The 19,123-nt window shown below is 39.7% G+C and overlaps 1 protein-coding gene across 4 annotated transcripts in view; it reads right to left on the bottom strand.

Annotated features, from left to right (window-relative positions):
• Positions 1-12,467: 12,467 nt before the first annotated feature.
• mon2 (MON2 homolog, regulator of endosome-to-Golgi trafficking) overlaps positions 12,468-19,123 on the bottom strand; it is a 65,768-nt gene continuing 59,112 nt past the window's right edge. For all 4 annotated transcript variants that reach the window (XM_041795134.1, XM_041795136.1, XM_041795135.1 and 1 more), the window contains 6 exons: positions 17,232-17,422; positions 17,088-17,148; positions 16,882-17,005; positions 16,393-16,600; positions 13,674-13,756; positions 12,468-13,212 (listed from right to left, as the gene is read on the bottom strand). In XM_041795134.1, the coding sequence (XP_041651068.1) occupies positions 13,049-13,212; positions 13,674-13,756; positions 16,393-16,600; positions 16,882-17,005; positions 17,088-17,148; positions 17,232-17,422 (831 nt within the window). In that variant the 3' untranslated portion in view covers positions 12,468-13,048. The remainder of the gene's footprint in view (positions 13,213-13,673; positions 13,757-16,392; positions 16,601-16,881; positions 17,006-17,087; positions 17,149-17,231; positions 17,423-19,123) is intronic.

Here is a 19,123-nt window from a genome sequence, read left to right as displayed (position 1 = left end):
ACTTTGACCAAAAAAAAATTAATGTCAGAGTAAAAACAGATTTCTACAAGATAATGTCAATTAAATAAAAATATGTAAGGTAAAAAAAAAAAAAAAGCAGTGACATAAATATTCACCCCCTTCAAGTCAGTATTTAGACCTTAATCTGACCCTTAAGAGCATAATCAGTCTTGCACATCTGGACACTGCAATTTTACTCCAGTCTTCTTACTAAAACTGCTTAAGCTCTGTTAGGTTGCATGGGGATCCGGCGTGTGCAATCCTTAGCTCTTTTACAGCTGGAAAAAGATTTTCCTCCAGGATTTTCATATATGTTGACACATTTGTTTAACCCTCTACCTTTAGAAGCCTTCTAGGGTCGGTTGCTGAGAAGCATCCCCACAGCATGATGTTGCCACCCCCATGTTTCACACTTGACATGAATTGTTTGTGGTGGTGTGGTGTGTATCTGTCAAACATAGCGTCTTGTCTTTTTGCCAAATAGCACCATTTTGGTCTCATCAGACCTCTAGTCGAGATTTAATGAGTTTTCTTTGACCTGGCCAACAGCTGTTGCTGCAGAGCGTCTGCCATCTCAGCTGCAGAAACTTGTAACTCCTTCAGAGTAGTCATAGGCTTTACATGTTTTTATTTGATGTAACTTTGTAGAAATCTGTGTTCACTTTGACATTAAAGTTTAAGCCAAATTATATTAGCCATGATAAATTTGTAAAATCAGTATAAAAGGGTAAAACATCCAAGGGGGCTGTATACTTTTCATTGATCCTGTACAGCTAGTATAAGCAGCAGTATGTCTGACTACATATCACTAAAGTGAAATGAAAATTTGAAAGGATTTTGTAGGAACCCTAGGCTTGACTGGGGGAATGCTCCTTTAATATACAGTGACTCTATAGAAAAATCATCACTCTGACAAACTGTGTCACATGAAGTCCCAAAGCAATATGTGGATGAAGGGTATCAATTCACAGAAGAGCCTGACTGAAGATTTCATGGTGGAGGCTGCTGCAGGGGCGTAATCCAACACTAAAACACACTTTGACCCTGAGGGGCCTGAAGAAAGAGGCTTGATAACTTAAAAAAGAGACATGTTCATCCCCATTCCATTGGTGGTTCAATTATTTATTGTAAGCGATAGCAGGTGTGGAACAACGAGGGAAAGCGTCCTCGTTTTTAGATGAAACCATAATACCACTGTGATACCAAATACTTGAAATACCAGAGACCAAAGATGGAAATCAAATCAGCGTTCAAACCTCACAGTTCATGACATGCCGGGGGTTTCATATGAGAAATGATGCATTCCAAAGTCTTGGTGAGTGTGAGGAGGAACTTGATGGGTTTTGTGCTGCAGACATCTGAACATTAAATTGCACACCTTTAATAAAAAGAGCAGAGAACATGCTGATGAACACTAAATATTTGAGATTTTAAAGACTAGATGGGTCCTCCTCCCTTTGAAACCATGTTTTAGTGGCCTTTCTTAGTGGTGCCACTGCTTACATTTTTTCTGTACAGAAAAAAATATATAGCAGCCACTTTATTAGGTACACCTATCCAAGTGTTCATTAAAAACAAACATCTAATCAGCCAATCACATGGTAGCAACCAATGTTTTTATGCATGTAGACATGGTTAAAACCAGGAGAAGAGTGAAACATCTTTTCTTTCATGAAAAGCTTTCAGTTTTGCTCTCTGCCCTTGTTTTAATAAAGACTCATCCAGATCTGGCAAACTGCCGCTGTGACTAAGTCCAAGCTAATCACTCCACTAGCATCCATTGTATACATCCACTCAAAGTAAAACTAACCCTTTCCCCCGTAACTCTCACAAACTCAGGCCTGAGCTGGCCAGCAGAAGAGCAAAAACTTATTTAACATCATGAAAAGCTTTTAGTGTTGTTTTTATTATTTATTTCATACAGAAATGTGGTCCAGTTCGAGATGCTATGCTAAAGCTACATCATAGGTAATCCCCACACTGGAGGAATCACATTGCTACATTGCTAACAGCTTTGACTACAACTAAACCCTGCCCATAGCTACCGCCTCGTTCTCCTCAAGTGACGCTGATTGGTCCAAACATTGTATGGTTCAGCACAGTCGTGGATTGGAGCTTTGCCGAAACAGACCTGAATAATCCGCATCATTTGATGAGAAAGAAGCGGTAGCCACAGATGAGGTTTAGTTGTACTGGTAGCTGATAGCCATGGCTACCAGTAGTGTAGCGATCAGCTCAGATATATAAGAAGCAGTTTCATCAGAACTGGTATAAAATAAGAGAGAGATGGGAAAGGTTTTTTTGCTCTTTTGGTGACCTGTCCAATTTGAGAGAGTTATGGGGGCGGGATTAGTTGTAATATGAGTATTGAGTATGTACAATGGCTGCTAGTGGAGCATTTAACTTGTAGCTGTAGCCAAGAGGTAGTTTTATCAGAACTGGACCACATTGTTTAATGACAACAAGACAAAAGAGCAAACCAGAAGCTACTCTTGACAGTGAAGATGTTCTTGAATGTCTCATGATAGGCTTCGGCATGAATTCTAGCCAATGTCAAGCTTCGCCCCTCAAACGCTTTTGTAGTGCTAACCTGTATAGCTAAGAGTAGGAGCCCTGGAGCTGTGCATGTCTACTGCACTCTAAATTCATCTCCTAATCCCTGAAAGTAATTTTCAACATGTATCTTACCATTGATGCACAATGTAAAACATTGTTAGAGCCTAATAGCTGCAATGAATCTGCCATCGTACTTTATATACTCCATAGAGGTGTAGAAATAGCAGATTTAAAGAGGCCCTTACAATTCATATGTTGACTCAAGCAAAGGTGCTGTTCCTCGAGTGAATAATCACTGTTAAATTCATGTCAAAATTACTTCTGTGAAAAGACCTTGTAGGAGAATCCCTTTTTTGCATTCATTCCTTTTTTGCTTTAAAGTGTCTATTTTGGAAAGTTAAACTTCATTTAACCCACATTTAATGCACCTTGATGTTTTAAGATATGACTTTCCTTGTACAAGTGTAGATGAAAAGATTAAATCCAGGAGTGTGAGCTGCTCGAATCTTTGTCAGTATCATCAATGAGACGTTTTGTGCCTCCGACAAGTTCAGAGAAATACTGCTGTGTAATACAACTTTACATGTAAAGGTCACTGAATTTTCTAGATGAAAAAGCCTTACAAGTTGTTGATATCTTTTTAAGTTAATACGCTTTCACTTCTTGATCTTTAATCCTTGTTTTTTCAGTACCATACATTTTAGAAATACAGTATTGTGCAGAACTTTTAGGCATGTTCAGGCCAAAAATTGGGGCTGAAATAAGGCCTGTAATGGCAAGGAAGCCTCTCTGAGGGTACCACTGGGTAAACTGAGGATTGACACAACCCAGGCCATGCTCTGTAGGCCTTTGCATTTACCAGAGGCATGTTGAAAAATTCAAAGTCCACTCCTTTAGGGCACAGTAAGGGGTGGATGTGAGGAGAAACCACGGCCTACTGTCCCTTGTTGTGCTGTGGATGTTCTAGGACCCCCGGTGACCACAGGCACCCAGTCTATCACCAAGTGTGAAAAAGCCTTGGCAAAAAAATATGCTGTTAAACTTGATCTTGGTTGCCAAGTGATAGGCGCATGTGTCAACACTGACGCTTCACCCCTCCTTCCTCTCCAGCCTGGGTTGTGGCAAATTGTGATCCATGCTGAACCCTTAGCACCCTGCATGCCTAAAACTTGTGCACAACTTTATTTGAACCTTTTATGATTACGAAAAACTGATAACCAACCTTACTGCAAAAGGGAAAGATATAAAGCTTTTACAGTCCACACGTATTGTAAACCAGTGGTTCCCGAAGTGTAGGTCACAGCCCCCTAGTGGGCCTTGGAGGTACCAAAAGTGGGTCCTAAGAGTTCATTTACAATGACTAAAAACCATCAACTTGGCCCGTGAAAACATAGGATTTTAATTCACAATTAATCTCAGGATTTCTGTAGTTAATCAGGATTTATTGCATCTTTTTATTGGATTTTAAAATTCGACTAATTTGCATTTAAAACCGTTTTTTTTTTTGGGGGGGGGGGTCTACTGTTTTTGACAAAGGATAACTGACTTCCTGTCTGGATACAGACCTGCTTTTATCGGTAGATGAATGATTTTAACATGAACTTAAATATTTACCTTTTACTGTCCCCTTATTTTTCTTTTCAATCCATAGCAAGCTCCTTTTTCCATGGTTGATAACACAAGGTGAAATTAAATATTGACTTGTCTGGAGCCATCTGAGTTTTCTTTGGGTGATATGACTTTAACCTCCAGTGAACCTGTGTCCTCGTATGAGGACATTACATTTTGGGTTCCCTGCACCAATACTCTTAATGTTGCGCAACTTAAACCCATTAACCTCATTTGTAGAAACTTTGCCTGCCACCTTGTGGTCACGAATGCACATTACAATTCTGAGTGTACATTCATGACAGTCACCATTCTAACCAAAATACATGACAGCGGTCTCAACCCAAACATGTTTCAGTCAGAGTTGTTGTACCTTGACCTGTTTTATTCATGTTTGCTAATGTTTGTAGTGTGATATGGCATGCAAATTTGACAGGTTTTATTAATAATAACAAGCTACAGCACCACTAAACAGCAAGTATTCGTATGAGGACATTGGGACTTTGTCATATATTATCGTAGTATAGCTTGTGAAAAGACCAACACGCAAGTGAGTAAAATGCATAAATATGTGAATACATTTTTTCCTGGATATTTGCACCAATTTGGTAAAATTGCCCATATTTTGTCACAAAATTGTGTCTTTACTGCATTACAAGTTAAAACAAACCCAGTGTCCACATATGAGGACGTCACTGAAAAAAACTGCTTATTTAAATACAAAAGTGAGCTTTTATACTCTTAGGTTCCACTAATCCCACATGACTAGGAAGTTTAAAAAATGCATGTCAAATAAAAGCTTGTGTGTCAGGAGGTTAAGGAGCAGTAGTGTTTTTTTTTTTTTACATCATCCAATTAATCACAATTTTAAAAAAATTATCCACTAAATAAGGACCTTTCTTAATTAATAATGATCAGTCTAAGTCATCTTGACAGCCTTTCTATAAACATAACTCTTAAAACTGAAATAAAGTTTTAAATGATCATAAAATACCTGTTTTTAGGAAAACTACCAAAACACAGCCAGATTTATTTACATGTCACCTTTTTTAACATTTATGCCTAAAGTCTCATGTTGTGGCTATATAAGGCTTTAAGTGGGCCCCAGGAGATTTTCAGGCCTCAAACAGGGCTGTTGCATAATCAATTTTACAACAGCCATCTTTTTTAATCCATTCATATGATGTTAGGCTCAGGTGTGGATGTGTCACATACAAGCATAAACATACCTACCTGTTCCTTTATGCATGTCTTTATACCCAATAAGAGGTAAAATGCCGTCGTGGGAGTCTCACTCTCCTGGTTCTCTGCAGGAGCTGGAGGACCATCTGGTTCCCACAGTCCGCCCTGCATCCTCCTCCAACCAGGCCAGAACTGATCTGGCACTCCACTCCCACTCTCCACACGTGTGAGTTTGCGTGTGTGCATATGTGGGTGTGTGGTCCAGATTGGATGACGGCAGTGATGACACAGTCATTCCTGTGGGTGGCTTGTTTTTCCAAGGTTACAGCACTCCCACCCCGCCCGTGGACAGATCTGAGGGAGATGCTGAGTGGGCTTTCAGCGAGATACTCATCTCCTCTGTGGAGGAGCAGCAGTGCTGAGGTGACAGGCTTCAAGCCTCTTTTTAGAGAGCTCCCATAAAAGATACCACATTTTAGCTGTTTGGATACCTGCACTCACAAAAGGGAGCATGTGTAGATTGTTTTCATTGCTATTTTTTCTTGAGAATCACTTTCTTTCAGCTTTTTGTTTTTTATCCTTCAGGTATTCATTATAACATAACAAATCAAGAAAATCCTGTGATTTAAGTTTGATCAAAATAAATGCCATATTCTTTTCTGAAGGTTAACCATTTGTTTCAGCTTAAGTGATGGCCATTATTCTATATTTTTCTCATTTTTAAAATATTTGTTGGGGAGCTTTTATGGCTTGATTCAGATACAACAGAAGATAGAGTCAGAAATTGCAGTGCCACAGGTTGGATTTGAACCCCAGCCTTCTGTTTTGAATTCATGGAGCCCACATACTTAACCACTATGAGAAGGGTTGTGACCACGACTGTTTAACCAATTTTGAATGTTATTAAAAGAGTAACTCTGTTAAATGTAAGAAATTGTGAAAATGAATGTCACAGATGTCTCAAAACCCAGGATGAAGGCCTCATAATCTCTAACTATCCCAAAGCTAATGAGAATTTAAATGTACTGCCAAGGCTGCAAAAGGTAGTTTAATCAATTTAATGAAAAGGAATCATCCTTAGTTCTGGTTTGATTGAAAATTTGTTATTTTTAAGACAAAATGCTGACGTTATGGTGACAATAGGTGCCTATTTTGTGAGTTGTTTTAATTTGTCCTTAAAGCTCCTGAGAGAAACTCTTGCTGTTTGTTTACTTTGGCGCCCCCTGTGGACAACTTAAAAAAGCTATTTGGCAGGGAGCTGTGTATTTCTTTGTACAGCCCACCCAGAGGTGGTTTCAGAAATTTAGAATGACAATATAGAAATGATTACTTTTAATTCTGATTTGGCTAAATTGAGGGATTAGCATTGAATTCAATCTATTTCAGAACTAGCTAAAAACTCCTTAAGGGAGCTTTAACTCTGATTTCTTATATTTTTGGGTTTCTTCCAGCTGAACAGACAAAAGACAAAGAATAGGGGCCATTATGTCTATGATATTGTGATGCACATTTTTTGTAAGATTAATTTTGTGGCTTTTTATGCCTTTAGAGTAGGACAGTGGATAGAGTCAGAAACAGGGGTGAGAGTGGGGAATGAAATGTGGGAATGGAGCCACAAGCATGACTAGAACCTGGTTGATATGATGGGCATCCTTTTTAGAGATAACTACCAACAAAAAAGAAAATCAGTATTTTTACCAATAATACACACAGGAAGTGCTTTTCAGCTAAATTGAAACCAGCCTGTTTTGCATTATTCTTAATAGATATAATTGATCAATAATTTTGCTCATTATAAAGACACAAACTCCAAGCATGCTGCAGTATAGAGGCAGCAGGTGTGAAGGTATTTTGTAGACACGGAGCACACACATGAGCATCGACTGCCCTGTCAGGACAAGGGTGCGGCAGCTTCAGCCGTGCAGCTGTGATGCCCATCTGAGCCATGAATTTTCCACTGGGGGCTCTAATTTACTGCTTTAGGGCTTCGGCTGTCTCGAGGATGATTTATCTGTGGGCCGGCTCAAATGAAAGCCTGGACACATGATAGATGAGGAGGACAGGGGCTGCCTCGGCTCTGCTCATTGGTCCATAGACCGGCTGGCTGTACGGTCTGGATATGATAAATGATGTTTGGTTTTTACCCCGGAGGCTAGATTACGGACATTTCTTACATGAGACAGACACCCATTTGAATAAATTAAACGCAGACGCACAGGATTGCAACAGGCTCATGTGTGGTTTGTTTACTAGTCTGCTCTTTCTTTCCAACCTACGTGTATCTCTACAATGAGTAGCAAAATTTATTGTTCAATGTCAGCGCAGATGCTAGTGGGCGAAGATGAACATTACTCTGCGTAACACACGATCAAGTGTGAACTCATAAATATTTCACAGAAGTCTTCCTGGAAGGTCAAACGCAGGATTCAATCTCTCAGTCAGACGCTGAGTGAGTGGCCTGCTATCATTTGAGGCTGATGGGGGTCTGATGAACACAAGACTGCAGCCCCTGCATGGTTTCATCGACCCGGGCACGCTGCCTGGCCCCTGCAGCCAATCAAAGCTCATTACCCATTCTCTCTTCCCCCCCCGCCCCCACCACGAGACCCCTGACTGCCCATACTAATGTGATACAGAGCAAACCAGATGCTGCTGGGCAGCAGAGAGAGGATTTCAAAGGTTAAGTCACAACAGCATGACCCACATCAGCGCTCAGCTCACAGAGCTCAGTGAGGACACCGCTGCTCCAACGCCTGTGGGGGTGAGGTCATGTGGTGCGTCTGTCTGTGCATACCATAGAGTTTAAGTACTGAGGCATCCAGATTTAGCATAATAATCAGATTATTAAAACCAACAGTGCTGCACTGATTTATGTCTGAGCTCTGCACAGAGGAGGTGTTTATGGGCAACAAGAGTGCGCATATACACCGACACACTATCTGCTCCAGTGTGTGATGGTATGCAGCATTATCAACAAAGGACGTCTGGGAGAGCCATAAAGCCAGCCTGTGTGCATGAGAGCAGATGTATTGTAGGATACCTCTGTGGGCAGCAGGAGCCACGTCACTCCTCTCCTCATAGCAACAGTACAGTTGACCTACATGCTTTTTTACACAGCCCACTCCGCCTGAGGTGCTGGAAAACTATGCAAATCCATAGCAGATATCGACTTCCTTTATGCATTTTAAAATATGCATTCATATTCTGAAAAATGCATGATCCTCCAGCGCAAGCATGCACGCTTTAGCCTCCGTCCTGCAGAGAAAAAAACATCGTGGTTGCTATAAAATGACTGCATGTGAGTGAGGTGGTAAATTAAAACTGCATACAACAAAGTGTTTTTTTCCTCCAACAATCACTCCCTGTTTTATTGGATGAAACGTGATACAGAGCTGAAAAGGCCAACAAAAATGCAACCACAAGCAGTGAAAAGCATTAAAGTTCAAAATAGAATGCAAAAAGGGTAGCTAGCTGCGACATTAAGGGGTGTATTACCTGGTATAACCGTGTAAAAGCGTTGAAGGCAGGCTGTTTTTTCTCCCTCGGCTGAAGTGAAGACACCAGCACTAGCAAGGCAGTAGCTTGCGCAGTCATCTCCATAGCGGGCAGTGTCACAACCCAACCAACAGCACAAACTACTACCTCAGCCAGTGCCTGGTTAAACACCAAAAAACAAACGATGTTAAAGGAAGAAAAAATGTCGTGGAGATCAGGAAAAATGCACCGTCCGTGTCGACATTCCCATGCAGCCGGAGCCAGTCCGTCCTCTCCTGCTTCCCTCCTCTTCTGTGCGGACTTGAAATAAGAGGGAAACCCCGCCCAAGCAGACCTGCTCCCTCCGCTCTCCTCCTCCTCCTCATACTGCTTCTTCCTCCCTTTCTTCAACGCAAGCCACAAACCGGTCCTTTCCCCTCATATGACCTAGTGGATGATCCCAAACGCAGGCTCGGGGGCCTCCGCAGGGACACGGAGAGGGAGCAGAGCGGTCCGCGCAGCTTGCAGAGGAGGATAATACAATGTAATGTCGTGTGTAGGCGCTAGGGAGAAAGATGTGAAGAGTAAAGAGGTGTTTTCCATTGCAGAGGTTTCCCTTTTCTCACTACAACACCACCTACTGCACAGTGTTGACACTCCATGCCTGAAAGTACAAAAAAAGAGCCTCAGTGTTCAAAATAGTCTTTCATATCCCCTCCAAACAAATTTACCTAAATTCACAGGGATATAGCCGACTTCTGTAATACCCAAATTAAAGGTACAATATGCAGAATTTTCATACTGAAATGTCTGTAGATTGTTTGCAATCATGTGGTCCTGAATGCCTGATGGGGGCAGGAAGTGACAGACAGCCATAAGGAATGAATAGGGATGGAGGAAGGTTAGTACTTTAAAGCTCTAAATAGACCTGTACACTGTACTTGTCATCAGAAAATTTCTAAATACATTCAATATGATTCCTAAAATTTAATAAAGTTATATTTTTCCACGATTTAACTGATTTACCTCAGTCTGGCTGCAGATGGTACATCTCTGACTGCCATACTCACAATCCGTTCATTTGAGACATCTATGTCAAAACAGAGGTATCGTAATTTGTGTCTTTTAAAAAACTATTCTTAAACAAAGTCTAGCATTAATCTTCATAACCATATTGTTTGATTTATGAAATTTTTCTTAGTCTGTAATGTTTGCGCAGAAAATGATCAAAAGTTTAAATTATGTATCGACCCATTTTAGAAGGAGTTACAAGATTTGTGGCTTGATTTAGCTTAGCTAGTTGGCTAAAGCTAACATAACTACACTATATGCAATTATAATCATCACATAAGCCAATGTAGCTAAGTGAGCTTTTGTAGCGTGAGCTTCAGCAAATGTAGCTAAAGCTAAAATAGCTATGTAGATAACATAACTAGGTAGCTAGTTATGTTATTGTATAATGTGTTAAAATTTTCTTAGTCTGTTATGTTTGCACAGAAGATGATCAGGGGTCTAAATTATGTATCAACCTATCTTAGAAGTAGTTACAAGAAGTGTGGCTTGATTTAGCTTAGTTAGTTTTGGCTAAAGCTAAAATAACTACACTATATGCAACTAAAATCACATAAGCCAGTGTAGCCAAGTGAGCATTGCAGCGTGAGCTTTAGCAAACGTAGCTAAAGCTAACATAGCTATGTAGATAACATAACTAGGTAGCTAAGGCTAACATAGCTATGTAGATAACCTAGACATGTAGCTTACGAAGCTGCTGCTGTAGCTTAGCTTAAGCCACGTTAGCTACAAGCTATGTAAAATATATATGGCTACTCTATCTTCATAGTGTATATGCAGCTAATGGACCTCTGCTGTTTGCTATTGTTTTCATGGCGGACGTACTTTTATCCCGAAGCTGACTGCTTCCTCAGTGTTATTTATCTCTCTGTTATCAGGTTTTTCAGGTCAGGCTTTTGACTTTTTGGTATCCTAACCCTCACTATAACCCTAAAAAGAAGTTTAAATCGATTTTGTTTCAAAACATTTCAGCCTGTGTTCCTGCAGACCTTCAGGCATCTAGCATCATCTAGACCGAAGAAGGGAGACTAGAGTCTTTAGGAGTCTTGTTCCGAGCAAAGAGGCTAGTTGAGCCCATTTAACATATCAAAAAAAAAACTCCTCATTTTGTCACAAACATACTTTAAATTAAATGTTTATAAAGAACTGACAGAAAAAAAATCTTGTGGGGTGATCAATCACGTCATGATGGATTTACACTACAGAATTTCCTGTCAAAACGAGCAAGGCTGGATGGTCATCAGCTAAGGAAATACAGGTGAGATTGATCTTAGTTGTATCTTGGGCAAAAGAAGGTTGAAAACCACAGGCCTAGGATAGTGTCCATGCGAGTAGTCGTGTTGTCACAGGCGGTCCAAAAGGTCCAAAAACCACCGGCGGTCTTAGCAGGACTGTAAAGGACCCAGACAAAAAAGCTGCTATCGCGCTTGTAGAAGATTTTACAAACCTATTGCTTTTTATTGTATGCCACGTTACCTTACTGATAAGCTCTGCCACTGGATATTCTTTAGGGCCGCAGTGCTCTGTGGGGCAACTGAGTATAACAAGTGAGCTCCTGTATCATACCTACAATTTATTGCCAATCTAGTGTACATCCAGGGTTTTTGAATACAGTACAAAAAATTGAAACAAAAAATGTCAGAAGGCATATCCAATTTGATCTCTTACTAAGAATAAGAGATGTGAAAGTACACATTTCTGGACACAACACTTGCATTACTTAAATCTTCCACAAGGGGAAGCTGTTCAACTATTGCAGACACAACTGTAGCAAAAAAAAAAAAAATCATTATAATATAGTGAGTTTGCATTAAAGATGCCATTGTTTGAGCTAAGCAGGAAGCATGTTTTTTTAAATGAAGCGTTTTCTGAAGCTGTTGCTGATTTTTTTTTGAAACCCGACATGCTTATAAAGTGAGATAAAAACATACCTAGAAAATCTAGGCACATTTGATACCATTCAAGGGAAACAGGTTAAAAATAGAAGCCAGAACAATGTCAATATGATGAAATATGGTCAAAGAAATCTTCAGATGAAGACGTTTAAATGCTGCATAAAAAAAATAGCTATTGCAGTTCAAACAACAGCACCACCTGCAGCCCATGGTTGGTATGGTCACATTTCTGTTCCATATTTATGTGGATTGTTCAAATATTATTTTAACTATTACCCTTTATTTTTTTTTTAATGAAGCATACATTGTTTGGACAGGACCCCTTTCTTGATCTACATAAGGTTCATGCCTTTAGAGGTATTAACATTTAAGGAGGTTAAACCAATTTTATACAAAGAAATCAAAAATATTTATTTTTTATATTGATTATTTTAACAAGGATCACATAAATGTGACTTTTTAACATGTTCCAGGGTCATCTTTGCTGATAAAACTATAAAAATTAACTGAAGTGACTATAGTAGGCTTTGTTATCAAACCCCAGTCCTCTGTTATCAGGGGTCATCCAGTACAGAAAATAAGAAGCAGATTTATAAAAAAAAAAAAAAAAAAATGCATTACCTGGAGGGTTGATATGGACTCTGACACGCAGTATAACTAATCACACAGACAGCACAGAGCTGATTGTAGAATTGTCCCATTTATTTTATACAGACAATACATCCCTTCTCAGATGGCTGGCTAAAGATGACGTGGAATGTTACAGTAAGATTTGTTTTCTTGCATAAAATCCTTACTGTTGAAAATGTTGCAAAAGTCTTAAACGTTCATTTTTTTAGATCGATAAAGCCCCAGTTTTTGCATTTTTTTCTTAATTACATCATCAACAATATCACCACACACTGTACATCGACTCGGCCTCATCAGGAGAAAAAAAAACAAACCCAGATGCAACACTGCAATTATTTTTAATCTCTGTAGATAACACAAGAGAGCAGCCAGTCTGAATGAGCGATGAAGGGAGCAGAGACATTATCAGCTCACATGAGAAGCATACGATGAAGCGTATAAAGGTCAGGGTCATCATCGTGGTCCGAGTGGGCCTTGGATCTCTTGTTCTTGTGGGTTGCTTCATGTCACCATAAGATGGAGCTCACATGGAGTTCATGTCCGTGCACCTCATAAAGCACGTGGGGTCGAGAAGACACATTCAAGATTTCTTCATTATAAAAAAAGCAAAGAGCTCATGTGAGTGAGCCTGGTCAGGACTCCCCATTCTGAACTCTGGAGACAGGTGGCTGCATAAAGTCTTTAAAGGGCCCCAGGGCCTCCTTCAGGGCCGAGCTCACCTCAGACGACGAGCATGTAATGCACTCTACCAGTGTTGGATATAGAGCTATCACTTGAGCCCATGTGTTTCCATCCACTTCAGGCCGTCAACAAAAGAATTACAAAACAGGAGGAAAAAGCACAAAAGAGCAAAAGGGAGGGGAGGGAGAGGAAGAGGAGAATGTAAACGTTACACAAGGCAATCAGAGAAATAATTTTCTGTATAAAATTCCCACAGGCGCATGGAAATGAGTTTTGCTCTGAATAAAGGACGATGTAATGCAAACATGTTGAAGGGCACTTCAAAAACGTAATCTTTCTGTCTCACTCCAATCTATAGCGGTTTAAAATAAAATGTAATTGACCTTGCTGGAAACATAAACAGTTCTCTCTAGACTGGAGATAAAACTCATTTGAAAAATGGTCCCAACTGTACTCTGACACATTTATTTGACATCAGATGACACATAAGGGGGCTTTATTGTCGTCCTTTATTTATGCTAATTGTGTCACCTCTTGCAAAGATCTTTACAATCCTTGACACAGTTTGATACTCACCATTTTCTGGCTGTGTTTTTTTAAGGGAGTCCATCAAAGTGCTGATAGCTTTCAAGACAAAGATAATCTCTGTCACTTGTTGTCTGAAATGAAGACAGAAGACTTTTATTAGATATAAAGACTGAGACTGCTTCAAACCTGTGGAAGTTAAAGCAAAAGGTACATGAAAAAAGGGGGAATGTCATCTCATAATAGAGTTCAGTCAGGAACACTCTCGTCATACATTTTAGCATTTTATTGCTAAATGGATATACAGTTCTATTTTACAGATGCTCCTTAGGTTGGTCAAGCAGCATGCTTTCACTTTCTAGGGAGTGCATGGCTAGAAACCCCAATATGGATAGATACATTTATGATCATGTGTACTGAATACAGTAAAATTAGTTCAAAAGCATTTAATCCATGGTAGCAGGAATCTCAATATGAGGGCTTTATGTTATAAAAGAGGAGGCTGGGGTGGAGGAGGTTAAGCTTTGCCAGGAGCAGCATTATTAATGCAAGCATGGATTGGAGAGAAGTACGTCATATTTAAATACACCACTGTGTTGAGAGAAAGAGCCGTGATTGGCTGTGGGAGCTGGGAGGCGATAACTGTGATAATCTGGCTATCAGCTGATCACAGCTGGGCGTATGACTACCGTGAACTTATGCTGAGCTTCATATCATAAAAGCGTACTTTCTTCTCTGCTACACAGATATGAGTAAGCACATTTATCTGAAAAATACTATAGAATATTTATGTGCAGAAACAGCATTTGATTTGGTTCAAAAACAGCATTTGATAACAGAAAGAGGTAGATTTTTTTTTTTTTTTACATAATTCAGAGGTGGAAGGAGCTCCCTAATTCCAAATTCATGGCCCATGTTTTTAACCTTTAAAACTTTTTTCTGTATTTATCTTTATTGCAGGAAATGTATTGTTAGAGAGATAATTTTATATTATACTGAAGTTTGTTTGTACATAATTTTTTATAGTGCAGCATCATATAATGTCAACCAATGTTTGCTGGCATTGTAGACATGTCCAAGTTGGACTCCAACAGTGGACTCCACCAGTCAGAGACAGCTCACAGTAAGTCTACCTTGGATTGTTATGCAACTATGGCAAATAATCAAAGCAGCAATGAGAAAATAAATGAGATTTCACAGAGATCTTGTGTGATTAAATGGGACTTTAGAATTAAAATAAACCTGGATGACTATCAGTATCCTCGGCTTGCTGTCCCTCCCCAACAGGCTGTCCTGGCATGTGATACAGTTGCAGCAAACATCATAAAACGAGGAAAGGAATCAGGGTGAAATCCTGGCAGGAATGAAGGTATATGATTGCGAATGATGAAAGCACGTAACATCCAGCTGGGGACTCTGCCCAGTCTGCCTGGTTTCATTGGTTGTTGTGGGTATTTAGTTGGAGGCACAAAGACCTAGAATCGTAAATTTCAAACATGTTCAATGTTTACAATTTAAGGTGTGGAAGGTGTGACACGATTTGGATCAGTAAAATAAACATGTTGACACAACACACTTGAGGATTATCAAGACAAATAATCATCTGGGGACGAGCCTCCACTTGGTATCATTTGGGAATGCAAATCTGCTCTTAAATCAGGCTTAAAATCGTGTAGTGTACAGCCAGCCTAAGTGTGGTAACAGCTAATGTAGCCTCAAGAGGCTGGAGCTGCTAGCAACAACCACTAGCATGTTATAAACAGTGGTGCAGTGGTGCTTGGAGAAATGGGTACTCTTAATGCTCCCACCCATATTTTAAGCAGCCCTTCAGGCAAAGGACAACCATTCTGTATCATACACAAATACAAGTTGAACCAACTTGCATGTTTTAGTTCAATCTAAAGTGGGTCTTTGGTATTTGCACATTGTCATTTGACTGCTTCTGAGAGTAAGGATCATTGTGAAATAACCAGCCACAGAAAAGAAGATTTTACAACCCAAGCCCGCAGACAACAACACAAATATGCATTCTGAGAGACCTATTCCATACTCCTTTGCAGTTTTTAGGGTATTTTTGATAACCTAGGATAATTAATTGGGCGTACACCCTACACTGCAACTCTGAAGGCTTTTGTTTTACTTCATCCACGTATGTAGGATCAGTAAAATTCCTGATGTGTAAATCAGTTGCACTTCCTACATAAATAAATACAACACCAAATTTTCAATGTTTGAGCGATTTTACTATTGTTTCTTTGTATTTACTCTTTAAGCTCTGTTCTTTTCTAATCATTTAAGACCTGTTGTCAAATACTTTAGTTCTACATGCTGTATTTGAGTTGTTTGTCAAAATGTAAGTCACTTTCATTTGCTTTTCATGTGTGATTTCTAATTGTCCCATTTTTTTCTGAACACCCCCAATGCCTTTGCTGTTTTATGCACTAATGGTGCAATCCCCCCCTTGGGCATCATTTAACTTCCATTGTTCCTTTAAAAATATGCTGTGTGAAGAGTTACACCCTGCTGTAAAATGTGGTACTAGCATTTAAAGCTTTATGAGAACAGAGGTTTATGATGTTTATGAGAGAGAAGTGAAAATGTGATGGACGCATTGTAAGAACTGAGGTTGATTTGGTTTAAGAAATAAAATGCTGCACTAACTCCAGTCTGGATTACTAAAGGATGCATTTGTCTAAAAAATACTGAAGAAAAAGCAAAGATAACTTAGGTGCATTATGTGTTTTATTCAGAGATGTATGGTTGATTATACCTGGGCAGGGGGCAGCGTCCACTCAACCTCTCGTCCTCCACATAGCGTCTGAGAACGTCCTGTGATCTCTTGAGGAGCACAGAGAGCGCCATGCGGGAGATGTAGCCCTCCTGTGGAGTGGACACCTTGTTGCTGAAGGAAAACTGCAGGAGCGTCTCAAAACACACCTTTGAAAATTCCTCCCTCATCCTCACATCGATCTCTGCCTCTGCCAAAGCAAAAACATGCTCATGTTAGGCATTTTACTGAAGCTGCTCCCCAGAGTGATTTACAACAAGTGGACGGTTTGGGCTTTTCTCTCTTTCTCAACACATGAAGAGATTGACACAAGCTATTGTTGTTGATGAGCCACAGGGAGGAATTTTGCAACTGAGGACTTAATGGTTTCAGTATGATCCTTGAACTTGGACACCCTACAGTCCCATAAGAAACAGAGGCAAACTACACAGCAAGAGTCAAAGTGTTTTAGCTGCCAGAGGTGTTGCTCACCTGTAAACGAGGGGGACTGTGAGTGAATGGAGCCTCTGTTGAGCATGGCCATAATCTGGCCAACAAAATCTTTGGGGATGAAGTTGGCAAATGGCAAGATCTCTGTGCTGATCAGCTGGACCACCTGGAAAGAGAAAGACACAAAGATGATATGTGCTGCCTTGCAGAATCCTTTTAAAGACTGAATGCTAGGAATAAGTTGTTACCTCTACGTCAATGGCCTCATTCTGCTGAAACTCCTGGATGGAGAGGTTATCTGGAGGTGTGCTAGAAAAGGAAAAAAAAAAAGAGACTGGTACCCAAATTGTAAATTTGAGTAGTGCTGATGTTATAGTTGCTTAAATCTGTACCTTTTGGTAAAAAGAAAGTCTTCAAAGGCGTTGGCCAGCTCTGGCCACATGGTGTCAAACTTCCCAGATGAGGCATGCTGGCGAGCAACTGGTAGTCCAATAGATAGCACCTTGAGCAAAGACGAAACCGCGAGCTTCCAGGTGCTTTCTGATGGACAGGAGTACTTCAAACCCAGGGGCATTCTCAAAGTCTTAAGGGGGATAAAGGAAGAGAAAGCAGCAAGAATTAATTACAGCACTTAAATGCAGATTTCCTTTTGTGCAAAACTCCTGAGATTTACCCAAAAGTTTGGGCCGAACTTTATGTAAGAATGCAAACAGTCCAAACATTTACTTTAACTTTATCTGTATTCTTTTCCGAAAAGCCCCTAGTAAAATTTCAGTGAGAAGCTGGGGTGAGCTGATGTGTGAAAAGAGCAGAATATGAGGAAATTTTACCACAAGAGATCTGGCAGGGTGTTGCGGCTTACATATGCTGCGACTGCACCATGGGTTAAATCTGAAATTTAGCTTCATTGTTGGGTCTCCATGCCAGTGTGCTCTTTTCCACTCATTCAGTAATTTGTAGGATGTGTCAAATAACATGCAGCATGGATTTAAAACCCCATCTGCTCACCCCCAGAGCTGTGTTCACACACTAGCTCACCACAACTTCACATGGAAATTCTACTCGGGGACTGGCAAGAAAGCTGAGTTAAAAAAAAATACTGCTGGTTGCATTCTCACATGCAGCTCACACAAATATATCATGAAATTTTTAGGAGTAGAAGTGAATACAGCACAAAATAAAATTTTAAAACAAACCGAAAATCCCAGAAATCTCTATCTGCAACAGTTTTCTGCTAAATTCAGTCTTTCACTAACAGTTACAGGCAGTGGTCCAATCTAAGTTTCGTTGTGAATAATCAGAAAAGTAAATAACTTCACTCAGAGAACAGCTGGCTTCCCTAAGGTTCAGATTTTACAAGTATTGCCTTCATGTTTTGGAGACAAAAAGGGTTTGGACTAAATTTACAGTCATCCACAGGGAACATCTTAATAGTTCCTCTGCTAATAATCTTTCTTCACTACAAGGAAGGGACTATGGGAAAAGAGCCGTTAAATGCAGGTGTTAGAAACTTAATACAACAGAGGATTCAGTGTCAGCTGTAAGAGGTTTCGTCTTTTAATGACAGTCACTAAAACATCCACTACATGTAAAATGTTATTCTGAAATCAATACTTTCAAACAAGAGACACTTCAGTGTGCTAAATAGCAAACAGAACAATTTGACATCATTGACGAGCTATGTGAGCAGTCCAGCTCACAACTTTGACACAAATTTAGATTTTACAGATGCATTAAATCATCAGGTTTGTATAAACCCTCTAAAAAACATAAGTTCTTGGATGTGAGAGATATGTTTGAAAATTCCTTTAATTCAAACATTTAGTCAGTTTGTTCTCTATGTAGTCCTGAAGAACAAATTTCTCTAAATTCACACATTTAACCCTTAAGGGAGGTTGTGCACATTTTACGCGCTTTCCATTTTCAACTTTAAATAATTTTGGCTGTGTTCATGTAGATGGCATGAATATTTTGGCAAGATAGTGTGTTTTTACTTCATCTTTTTAATTCCAGCTCAGCTCCTACAGTAAGTCTAAATTACACTGTTTAAAAGCAAGAGTTACACTCAAGCTGTTAAGTGCAAAAATTGTACCATTGAAACCCATTCAAACAGCAATTTTTGATCTCAATTCCTTTAAAGCATAATACATGCATTTTAATATATCTTGGTGTCAATCTTGAAATTTGCCTTGGAATTCCTCATTTTTACTACTCTCCACCAGATGGTGTCATTTTGACCATATCGGCATAAAAATAACATGCTAAACATGCAAAAAATAAAGCA

The sequence above is a fragment of the Cheilinus undulatus genome, linkage group 9, assembly GCF_018320785.1.
Source record: "Cheilinus undulatus linkage group 9, ASM1832078v1, whole genome shotgun sequence".
NCBI classification, from domain to species: Eukaryota; Metazoa; Chordata; class Actinopteri; order Labriformes; family Labridae; genus Cheilinus; species Cheilinus undulatus.
Note: the sequence above shows the minus strand (reverse complement) of the source record. Positions and strands in the feature narration are given on the sequence as shown.